Raw genomic sequence first — 12,356 nt, 5'->3', positions numbered from 1 at the left:
GGCAGCTGTTAAGCAGGAGGACATGGATCTCTCTCTCCCTCTAGATCGATAGACTCTGGGTACTAACTCCTAAACTTGGGATAGGGTTAATTATCAGGTATCCTATTGAAATATTGAGTGCCTAGGTTTAGAGGGTCTACACCAGAAGTTATCTGTAGGAGGGAGGTATAATAGTGTGTGCAATTAAGCTTGGAATGTGCCGAGTGCAGGGAAAGTGATCACATGGCAGTCATTGATAAGGGGAGAGAGCCATGGATTAGTGATGAAGGGGGTCGAGGTCAGGTCACGTTAAGGGAGAAAGAAAAGTTTACGGGCACATTACTTAGTTTCCTGCCTAGCAGTAGCAGAAATTGACTCAACCCAGCGTAGGAGACTAGGGTTAAATATCAGTGCTTGTGTGAACAATGTCTTTGTCTAATGCTGCTGTATTGATCCTCTGGGAATAAATCAACTTGGTTTAAGCATTCAGTGTCCGTCAAGTTTTTACTCAGAAATTAGAACCTAACAATATATAAAAGATGAGGGATGGAGGTTCAAAGCAATTGGGGGTTTATCCCACTGGCAGTAACTTTCTTTTCCAAAAGCGATTTAAATTATTTTCATGCTGTGACACAAGAGACTTGTGCACATGTGCAGACACACACACACTAATAGCGTAATACATCTAGCCCTCGCTAAGTCTGCTGTCAGATAACTTCTTGAGCTGTATATTTGGTTTTGCTCTGTGTTCTCCTCCCCCCCCACACTCCCAGATAGAGGTTGCGTCACAAATAGCACCCTGGTTCCAGTATAGTGCACTACTATACTGCACTACTACTGTGTGTGTGTGTGTGTGTGTGTGTGTGTGTGTGTGTGTGTGTGTGTGTGTGTGTGTGTGTGTGTGTGTGTGTGTGTGTGTGTGTGTGTGTGTGTGTGTGTGTGTGTGTGTGTGTGTGTGTGTGTGTGTGTGTGTGTGTGTGTGTGTGTGTGTGTGGTGGGGAGAACAAGTATTTGATTGCTGCTGATTTTGCAGGTTTTCCTACTTACAAAACATGTAGAGGTCTGTAATTTTTATCATAGGTACACTTCAACTGTGAGAAAATCCAGAAAATCACATTGTATGATTTTTAAGTAATTAATTTGCATTTTATTACCTACCAACCAGTAAGAATTCCGGCTGTGTGTGTGTATCTGTGTATGTATGTATGTTTTTCACAATTGTTGAAATTTAATCATAGTAAAATTCCCTGTCTTAGGATCACCACTTTATTTTAAGAATGTGAAATGTCAGAATAATAGTAGAGAAAATGGTTTATATCAGCTTTTATTTATTTCATTACATTCCCAGTGGGTCAGAAGTGTACATACTAATTAAGTGTATCTGGTACCATTGCCTTTAAATTATTTAACTTGGGTGAAATGTTACAGGTAGCTTCCCACAATAAGTTGGTTGAATTTTGGCCCATTCCTCCTGACATAGCTGGTGTAACGGAGTCAGGTTTGTAGGCCTCCTTGCTCGCACATGTTTTTTCAGTTCTGCCAACAAATGTTCTATAAGATTGAGGTCAGGGCTTTGTGATAGCCACTCCAATAGCTTTACTTTGTTGTCCTTAAGCCATTTTACCACCTCATGATGCCATCTATTTTGTGAAGTGCACCAGTTCCTCCTGCAGCAAAGCACCCCCACAACATGATGCTGCCCCCTCCGTACTTCACGGTTGTGATGGTGCTCTTCTGCTTGCAAGCCTCCCCCTTTTTCCTCCAAACATAATTATGGCCAAACAGTTCTATTATTTCATCAGTACAGAGGGCATTTCTCCAAAAAGTATGACCTTTGTCCCCAAGTGCAGTTGCAAACCGTAGTCTGGATTTTCTATGGTGGTTTTGGTTTCTTCCTTGCTGAGCAGCCTTTCAGGTTATGTCGATATAGGACTCGTTTCACTGTGGATATAGATAATTTTGCACCGTTTCCTCCAGCATCTTGACAAGGTCCTTTTGCTGTTGTTCTGGGATTGATTTGCACTTTTTGCACCAAAGCACGTTCATCTCTAGGAGACAGAACACATCTCCTTCCTGAGCGGTATGACGGCTGTGTGGTCCCATGGTGTTTATACTTGCATACTATTGTTTGTACAAATGAACGTGGTACCTTCAGGCGTTTGGAAATTGCTCCCAAGGATGAACCAGACTTGGGAGGTCAACAATGTTTTCTGAGGTCTTGGCTGATTTCTTTTGATTTTCCCATAATGTCAAGCAAAGAGGCATTGAGTTTGAAGGTAGGCCTTGAAATACATCCACAGGTACACCTCCAATTGACTCAAATGATGTCAATTAGCCTTTCAGAAGCTTCTAAAGCCATGACATAATTTTCTGGAATTTTCCAAGCTGTTTAAAGGCAGTCAACTTAGTGTATGTAAACGATTGACCCATTGGAATTGTGATAGATTATTTAACTTTTAATTCACTGTCTAAACAATTGTTGGAAAAATTACTTGTGTCATGCACAAAGTAGATTTAACAAACTATAGTTTAACAAGAAATGTGTGGAGTGGTTGAAAAACGAGTTAATGACTCCAACCTAAGTGTATGTAAACTTTGACTTCAACTGTGTGTGTGTGTGTGTGTGTGTGTGTGTGTGTGTGTGTGTGTGTGTGTGTGTGTGTGTGTGTGTGTGTGTGTGTGTGTGTGTGTGTGTGTGTGTGTGTGTGTGTGTGTGTGTGTGTGTGTGTGTGTGTGTGTGTGTGTGTGTGTGTGTGTGTATATATTTGTCTGTGTGAGTGTGTCTCGATATACTGTACACGCACACACCTCATTTTAGAGCAGCCAAAACGATCCCAGTCGTCTCAGTCCAGTATCTGTTCAGCCGGGTGTACACTACACGATTTTGGCCATGATTTAGATGTCCCTGACAAATTTTTTGAGATCGGACAAAAAAAAATCCCCATGTCGTTGCTTTCTCTGGGCGCGCAACCGGCACTCGTTTAATTTCAGCAGGTCAAAGACGTAATGGGAAGGGCTCTGAAGTTCACAATCAATGTTACTCAATTCAAAATGTTGGCTAGATATTTCAACTCTGTATGGCAAGCATGAATGTCTGAATGTCATTTATGAGGCTACCATTCTCATCGACAGGCCTGTAGTGGAGATTCAAGTTCCTTGGTGTCCACATCACCAACAAACTAACATGGTCCAAGCTCACCAAGACAGTCGTGAAGAGGGCACGACCAAACCTACTCCCCCTCAGCAGACTGAAAAGATGTGGCATGGGTCCTCAAAAGGTTCTACTGCTGCACCGTCAAGAACGTCCTGACCGGTTGCATCACTGCCTGGTATGGCAACTGCTCGGCCTCCAACCGCAAGGCTCTACAGAGAGTAGTGCATACAGCCCAGTACATCACTGGGGCCAAGCTTCCTGCCATCCAGGACCTCTATACCAGGAAGTGTCAGAGGAAGGCCCTAAAAATTGTCAGGGCCTCCCGGGTGGTGCAGTGGTCTAAGGTACTGCATCGCCATGCTAACTGTGCCACCAGAGATTCTGGGTTCGAGCCCAGGCTCTGCCGCGACCGGGAGGCCCATGGGGAGGCGCACAATTGGCCCAGTGTCGTCCGGGTTAGGGAGGGTTTGGACGGCAGGAATATCCTTGTCTCATTGCGCACTAGCTACTCCTGTGGCAGCCCGGGTGCAGTTCACGCTGACTAGGTCTCTAGGTGTACAGTGTTTCCTTCAACACATTGGTGCGGCTGGCTTCCGGGTTGGATGTGTATTGTATCAAGAAGCAGTGCGGCTTGGTTGGGTTGTGTTTCGGAGGACACATGGCTCTCGACCTTCGCCTCTCCTGAGTCCGTACGGGAGTTGCAGCGATGAGACAAGACAAATTACTACCAATTGAATACTACGAAATTGGGGGTAAAAAAAATAAAAACAGTCATAGATTTCTCTCTGCTACCGCACGGCAAGCGGTACCATTTGGACCTAGACCTGGCGCTGAGGCTTCTAAACAGCTTCCCTTGCAGCCACAAGACTCCTGAACATCTAAATCAAATTACCCCCCCCCCTCTATTTTTTTACACCGCTGCTACTCTCATCTATGCATAGTCACTTTAATAACTTTACCTACAAGTGCATATTACCGCACATAGACTCCGTATCGGTACCCCTGTTTCTTATTTGTATTTTTTTAACGGCATTGTTGTTTTTTAAATTATTTATTTCCCCAGCTAGGCCAATTGAAAACAAGTTCTCATTTACAACTGCAATCGGGCCAAGATAAAGCAAAGCAGTGTGACAAAAAAACAACAGTTACATGTGGGATAAACAAAAGTACAGTCAATAACACATAAGTAAGCATTTCACTGTAAGGTCCACACGGGTTGTATTTTCACGCATGTGACTAATAAAATTTGATTTGAGCCACAGCTCAAATCAAATCTAATCACATTTTTGCGAAACAACCTTAGAGAATTCTCACAACCAAGTGAAGAATCTTGTAGTGTGCGACACCCGTCTGTGTTACAGTTTAGTCTGCGCACCATACGTGGCAAGACAAAAAAAAGGTGGTTTAATGTGAGAAACTGTCCACCCGGCTTCAGTGTGTGTGGTAACTATGGTGGCTGCATGTTGTCGTATCTGTGTTTTAGCTTTGTGTTGTCTGTCTGCTATCTTTCAGTGTTAGAGATGTGTTGGTTGCATCTTATCCCTCTGAACCCCACAAGGATATACAACCTCTGAACTTCTCCAAGATTGTATTCTCAATATCACCCACTAGCACGAGCAGACATCCATCTCATTCGACTAGCTCGTTCTCTCCATCTCCTGTCTTCTATCTTTGTCTCCTTCACTCACCCTCCATCTTTTCTCCTCACACTCCCTCGCATACACTCCCTCCCACTACATCCATCCCTCTCAATCCCCTCTCCAAATCATATCTTCTGTCTAAAGCCTGCAGGAGAAAGTGCTGTGCCGCTGTTAGGGGACGTTGTCTTGCGGAGTAAATTACAAGTCAGACAGGAGTAGTAGCTGTAACACCAGAATATCAGATCACACAACCAGGCCTAGAAGCCAAAGAACACAGGCCTAATGTGATCCCCCCCACACAGAGGCTGAGAGAAGAGAGAAGCCTGCTGTGTCCTACTCCATCAGTGGTCTACAGGAGAGAGAGAGGGTGTGTGTGTGTGTGTGTGTGTGTGTGTGTGTGTGTGTGTGTGTGTGTGTGTGTGTGTGTGTGTGTGTGTGTGTGTGTGTGTGTGTGTGTGTGTGTGTGTGTGTGTGTGTGTGTGTGTGTGTGTGTGTGTGTGTGTGTGTGTGTGTGTGTGTGTGTGTGTGTGTGTGTGTGTGTGCTCCCCACTTACACTTCACTTGGCGGGAGCAGTGACAAATGGGTTTTATTTGGTTTTCATGCCAGACAGATGGAGCAATGGGTTTTATTTGGTTTTCATGCCAGACAGATGGAGCAATGGGTTTTATTTGGTTTTCATGCCAGACAGATGGAGCAATGGGTTTTATTTGGTTTTCATGCCAGACAGATGGAGCAATGGGTTTTATTTGGTTTTCATGCCAGACAGATGGAGCAATGGGTTTTATTTAGTCTTCATGCCAGACTGATCAACACTAGGCAATAAGCAACGATGGGGAGGACCACAATGTAAATAAGCCTCCGCCTTTATGGTTTTTAGATCCTCAATTTTGTATTTATTGTGACGTCATCTCCGACTGGAGAACCCTACTAGTCTTATAGGCCCAGTGCATTCAAAAATCATATTGCACAACAGCTGACGAAACTACCGCCTGTCTTTTTTTACCATTTTAAATGGAAAACCGTTACAGTAAGATATCTAATTGTTAACCAGAAATTAGAATAACCATCCAATGTCGTGGGAGTGGAGAGGGAGTTTGTGTGTGTGTGTGTGTGTGTGTGCGTGTGCGTGTGTGTGTTAACTCACCCAGGATGGAAAAGCCTGGAGAAGTCAGTCAAGGAAAGGCTGGAGACAAGGACACTCTGGGAGAAAACATAAGATACACAGTATTACACACGCACACCCTTTCACTAGTAAAAACAACTGGATGTTGCAAACATAAGAGGTCCCACCAAAGGACATCATGGACATAATGGAAACTAAGCTCCAAATGGTTTTGAAAATATGGAGACATCGAACATGCTGTTCCTGATCTAGACCGGGCAATTACAGTGTTTAGTGAAAGTCAACACCCCACATTTTACAGCCTTAAAACGCAATTTAAAAAATATTACATTAGATGTTTTCCTACCAATCTAATCCACATTTTCTAAGTGAAAGAAAATGTATTGAAATTCTTTCAAATCATAAAAAAATGGCTTTCCAATAAGTGTTGAGTGTTCCAGTCTCAGTCCTGAATTCAATTTGCTTGAAAAGCAGAGAAGTTTAAATCAAAGTTTTATGCACCGAATACAACCTTACAGTGAAATGCTTACTTAAGTACGTTCTTGGATAAGGGCTTGTAAGAAGAATAAGTGTTAAGAAATTATTTACTAAAATGAACTGAAGTAAATAAAAAGAAGTGACTAAGCATAGTTTGGGTAGCCATTTGATTAGCTGTTCAGGAGTCTTATGGCTTGGGGGTGTTAAGAAGAAGCTGTTAAGAAGCCAATTTGGACCTAGATTTATCATTCTGGTACCGCTTTCCGTGCATAACAGAGGAAACATTCTATGACTAGAGTGGCTGGAGTCTGACAATTTTTAGGGCCTTCCTCTGACACCAGTGGAGGTCCTGGATGGCAGGAAGCTTGGCTGAGGCGCAGTCAGAGGCCGAACAGTTGCCATACCAGGCAGTGATGCAACCATGCTCTCGATGGTGCAGCTGTAGAACCTTTTTACGATCTGAGGACCCATGACAAATCTTTCCAGTCTCCTGAGGGGGAATACGCATTGTCATGCCCTCTTCACGACTGTTTGTGTGTTTGGACCATGATAGTCTTTTGGTGACATAGAAACCAATGAACATGAAGCTCTCGACCTGTTCCACTACAGCCCTGTCGATGAGAATGGGGACGTGCTCGGCCCTCATTATCCTGTAGTCCACAATCATCTCCTTTGTCTTGATCACGTTGAGGGAGAGGTTATTATCCTGTCACCACACTGCCAGGTCTATAGGCTGTCTCATCGTTGTCAGTCATCAGGCCTACCACTGTTGTGTCATCGGCAAACATCATGTTGGAGTAGTGCTTGGCCATGCAGTCATGGGTGAACAGGGAGTAAAGCAGGGGACTGAGCATGCACCCATGAGGGGCCTCCTTGTTGAGGATCAGCATGGTAGATGTGTTACCTACCCTTACCACCTGGGGGTGGCCTGTCAAGAAGTCCAGGATGCAGTTGCAGAGAGAGGTGTTTAGTCCCAGGGTCCTTAGCTTAGTGATGAGCTTTGAGGGCACTATGGTGTTGTACACGAGCTGTAGTCAATGAATAGAATTCTCACGTAGTTGTTCCTTTTGTCCAGGTGGGAAGGGCAGTGTGGAGTGCAATAGAGACTGCAGCATCTGTGGATCTGTTGGGGCGGTATGTAAATTGGAGTGGGTCTAGGGTTTCTGGGATAATAGTGTTGATGTAAGATATGACCAGCCTTTCAAAGCACTTGATGCTACAGATGTGAGTGCTACGAGTCGGTAGGCATTTAGGCAGGTTGCCTTTGTGTTCTTGGGCACAGGGACTATGGTGGTCTGCTTGAAACATGTTGGCATTACAGTCCCGGTCAGGGCCAGTTTGAAAATGTCAGTGTAGACACTTGCCAGTAGGTCAGCGCATGCTCGGAGTACACGTCCTGGTAATCCGTCTGGTCCTGTGGCCTTGTGAATGCTGATCTATCTTACTCACATCGGCTACGGCGAGCGTGATCACAGTCATCTGGAACAGCTAGTGCTCTCATGCATGTTTCCGTGTTGCTTGCCTCGAAGCGAGCATTGAAGTAATTTAGCTCGTCTGGTAGGCTTGTGTCACTGGGAAGCTCGCGGCTGTGCTTCCCTTTGTAGTCCGTAATAGCTTGCAAGCAATGCCACATCCGACGAGTGTTGGAGCCGGTGTAGTACAATCAAATCTTAGTCATGTATTGACGCTTTGCCTGTTTGATGGTTCGTCGGAGGCCATAGCGGGATTTCTTCTGAGCTTCCGGGTTCGAGTCCTGCTCCTTGAAAGCGGCAGCTTTACCTATTAGCTCAGTGAGGATTTTGCCTGTAATCCATTCATGTAGGTACAGTCACTGTGGGGACAACATCATCGATGTCCTTATTCACGAAGCCAGTGACTGATGTGGTGTACTCCTCAATGCCATTGAAAGAATACCGGAAACGTCTAGTCTGTGCTAGCAAAACATTCCTGTAGCTTAGCATCTGCATCATCTGAGCGCTTCCATATTGAGTGAGTCACGGGTACTTCCTGCTTTAGGTATGGTCAGATTTGCCAAATGGAGGGCGAGGGAGAGCTTTGTACACATCTCTGTGTGGAGTAAAGATGGTCTAGAGTTTATTTCCTCTATGGTTGCACATATAACATGCTGGTAGAAATGATGTAAAACTGATTTAAACGTTTCCCTGCATTAAAGTCCGCAACTAAGAGGGCAGCCTCTGGATGCTTATGGCCTTATACAGCTCGTTGAGTGTGGTCTTAGTGCCAACATCGGTTTATGGTGGTAAATAGACAGCTATGTAAAATATAAATCAAAATTCTTGGTAAATAGTGTGGCCTACAGCTTATCATGAGATGCTCTACGTCAGATGAGAAAAACCTTGCGACTTCCTTAATATTAGATTTTGTGAACCAGCTGTTATTTAACCATAGACAGACCGCTACCCCTGGTCTTACCGGAGGCAGCTGTTCTATGTTGCCGATGTATGGAAAACACAGCCAACTGCATGTTATCCATGTTGTCGTTCAGCAACAACTCGGTTAAACATCAGATATTACAGGTTTTAATGTCCCGTTGGTAGGTTAGTCTTGATCGGAGCTCATCGATTTTATTATCCAATGATTGCACGTTGGCTAATAGGACTGATGGTCGAGGCGGATTTTCCACTCGCCTTCGGATCCTTACAAGGCATCCCAAACTACGTCCCTGATATCTCTGTCTCTTCAAGCGATTGACAGGGATGTGGGCCTCGTCCCGGTGTCTGAAGTAAATCCTTTGCGTCGACTCATTAAAGAAAAAAAACTTCATCCAGTGCGAGGGGAGTCATCGCTGTCCTGATATCCAGAAGCTCTTATCGGTCATAAGAGACGTTGGCAAAAACATTATGTAAAGTAAGTTAAAAATAACAATAGCACAATTGGTTAGGAGCCCCTAAAAACTGCAACCATCTCCTCCGGTGCCATTGCTGTCCAATGATTCCCAAATTTATTGAGCTTGAGCAATTGGACTGAATCTTTTTTTAACATTTTTATATATGTTGACCTAAGAGTTGGTACAATCTTATTCAATAGGATTTACAGATGTAATGGCTGCCAAAAGGTGCTTACAGCAAATTTTAACTCTTGACTTGTTTTTTTATTAATTTGGAAAATGACCTATAATTTCTCTTTGGCTTTGAAAATGTGGAGAAGGTTGTGTAGATCAGTAGGAGAACATCCAATTTACTCCCATTTTAGTTTTAAAGGCAGCAAAATGTGAAGAGGGGTGTGTAGACTTTCACTAGGCACTCTGAACATATTGAAACAATTTATCTTAATTTCATCCCCACAAATGCATACAGGAAGGAAGACTCACATAACTCAATTTCTTTTTGTGATCCATTTTTATTACCCAATTTTGTGACCACAACACAAATGAATAACTACAAATGTGAGCACTAGAATTGTTGGTATAGAAACTCTTGCATCAGTCACTGGCTTCATGAAATATACTCTACATTAAAATGACTTAACAACCTGGAACTCTATCATTACCTGCTGAATCTGCCTCAGTAAATGGATGTCAGCGTCCCAAATGGAACCCTATTCCATACGAAGTGCCCTATGGTCCCTGGTCAAAAGTAGGACACTATAAAGAGCACTGAGCCTGGAACCTGACAGTTACAGCCCATTATCCAAAGAAGCAGTTCGGTAACACTTTACAGTACCTAAACCAGCAGGTATATAATGCATTTTAATTCAGTTAGACTAGACTTGTCATAAGCATACAATATATGACCCCCTTATGTCTTAGAATCATCTCATGATCCTGACTAAATACCAGCCACCTTGAGAGCATATTATATGCCTTATAAGACATTAAAATAAATACTTGTTGATAACAAGCTATGAAGTATTACAGACATGGTGAAGTAGGAGGAGATACAGTATTTACAGTGATAGCTTCGAGGAAGTGGAAGATGCATTTCTTTGAAGATGTGTTTTTTCCTTGTTTGATATATAGCCGACGGCACAGCACTAATTATGACTCCGAGACGAAGAAATGCAAATGACTTTACGTACTGGGTTAGATAGCTTGTGATTTCTGCTCAAGTTTAACTGATCAAAAACAGGAAAGTTAGGGAAATGTAAGGTTATGTTCTGGGCTGGAGTTTAATCTGGTCTGGAAATAAGAGTTGGTTGGGTTGCAAGGACTGGTTTCCCAAAAATATTAATACAAAACTAGCCCTGGAATAAAGAGCATGCTCAATGTAAATTGTTTATTGAAAGTGTTTTTTAGTCCAGGGATAGGCTTACTCGGTGTCGGGGAACCTGGATCTAAGAGAATAAGAGTGGTTGTGGTGTGGTCTGGGGGGTTTGGGTTAGTAAGAGCGGTTGTGGTGTGGTCTGGGGGTTTGGGTTAGTAAGAGCGGTTGTGGTGTGGTCTGGGGGTTTGGGTTAGTAAGAGTGGTTGTGGTGTGGTCTGGGGGTTTGGGTTAGTAAGAGCGGTTGTGGTGTGGTCTGGGGGTTGGGTTAGTAAGAGTGGTTGTGGTGTGGTCTGGGGGTTTGGGTTAGTAAGAGCGGTTGTGGTGTGGTCTGGGGGTTTGGGTTAGTAAGAGCGGTTGTGGTGTGGTCTGGGGGTTTGGGTTAGTAAGAGCGGTTGTGTGGTCTGGGGGTTTGGGTTAGTAAGAGCGGTTGTGGTGTGGTCTGGGGGTTTGGGTTAGTAAGAGCGGTTGTGGTGTGGTCTGGGGGTTTGGGTTAGTAAGTGGTCTGGGGGGTTTGGGTTGTGGTGTGGTCTGGGGGTTTGGGTTAGTAAGAGCGGTTGTGGTGTGGTCTGGGGGTTTGGGTTAGTAAGAGCGGTTGTGGTGTGGTCTGGGGGTTTGGGTTAGTAAGAGCGGTTGTGGTGTGGTCTGGGGGTTTGGGTTAGTAAGAGCGGTTGTGGTGTGGTCTGGGGGTTTGGGTTAGTAAGAGCGGTTGTGGTGTGGTCTGGGGGTTTGGGTTAGTAAGAGCGGTTGTGGTGTGGTCTGGGGGTTTGGGTTAGTAAGAGCGGTTGTGGTGTGGTCTGGGGGTTTGGGTTAGTAAGAGCGGTTGTGGTGTGGTCTGGGGGTTTGGGTTAGTAAGAGCGGTTGTGGTGTGGTCTGGGGGTTTGGGTTAGTGGTGGTGTGGTCTGGGGGTTTGGGTTAGTAAGAGCGGTTGTGGTGTGGTCTAAGAGCGGTTGTGGTGTGGTCTGGGGGTTTGGGTTAGTAAGAGCGGTTGTGGTGTGGTCTGGGGGTTTGGGTTAGTAAGAGCGGTTGTGGTGTGGTCTGGGGGTTTGGGTTAGTAAGAGCGGTTGTGGTGTGGTCTGGGGGTTTGGGTTAGTAAGAGCGGTTGTGGTGTGGTCTGGGGGTTTGGGTTAGTAAGAGCGGTTGTGGTGTGGTCTGGGGGGTTGGGTTAGTAAGAGCGGTTGTGGTGTGGTCTGGGGGTTTGGGTTAGTAAGAGCGGTTGTGGTGTGGTCTGGGGGTTTGGGTTAGTAAGAGCGGTTGTGGTGTGGTCTGGGGGTGGTGTGGTCTGGGGGGTTTGGGTTAGTAAGAGCGGTTGTGGTGTGGTCTGGGGGTTTGGGTTAGTAAGAGCGGTTGTGGTGTGGTCTGGGGGTTTGGGTTAGTAAGAGCGGTTGTGGTGTGGTCTGGGGGTTTGGGTTAGTAAGAGCGGTTGTGGTGTGGTCTGGGGGGTTTGGGTTAGTAAGAGCAAATCAAATCATCAAATCAAATCAAATAATAATAAAAATCCTCCCCCCCTTGGGTTGTACCGTGTCGGAGATCTTTGTGGGCTATACTCGGCCTTGTCTCAGGATGGTAAGTTGGTGGTTGAAGATTTCCCTCTAGTGGTGTGGGGGCTGTGCTTTGGCAAAGTGGGTGGGGTTATATCCTTCCTGTTTGGCCCTGTCCGGGGGTGTCCTCGGATGGGGCCACAGTGTCTCCTGACCCCTCCTGTCTCAGCCTCCAGTATTTATGCTGCAGTAGTTTATGTGTCGGGGGGCTAGGGTCAGTT

The 12,356-nt window shown here is 45.0% G+C and overlaps 1 protein-coding gene across 4 annotated transcripts in view; it reads right to left on the bottom strand.

Moving 5' to 3' along the window:
* The window catches only part of LOC124038503, a 73,220-nt gene that overhangs the window by 14,188 nt on the left and 46,676 nt on the right, over positions 1-12,356 (bottom strand). For all 4 annotated transcript variants that reach the window (XM_046354477.1, XM_046354475.1, XM_046354476.1 and 1 more), the window contains one exon: positions 5,919-5,974. In XM_046354477.1, coding sequence (XP_046210433.1) covers positions 5,919-5,974 — 56 coding nt within the window. The remainder of the gene's footprint in view (positions 1-5,918; positions 5,975-12,356) is intronic.

The sequence above is a fragment of the Oncorhynchus gorbuscha genome, linkage group LG06 (assembly GCF_021184085.1).
Source record: "Oncorhynchus gorbuscha isolate QuinsamMale2020 ecotype Even-year linkage group LG06, OgorEven_v1.0, whole genome shotgun sequence".
Classification (NCBI taxonomy): Eukaryota; Metazoa; Chordata; class Actinopteri; order Salmoniformes; family Salmonidae; genus Oncorhynchus; species Oncorhynchus gorbuscha.
This window is presented reverse-complemented; position numbering and strand designations above follow the sequence as displayed.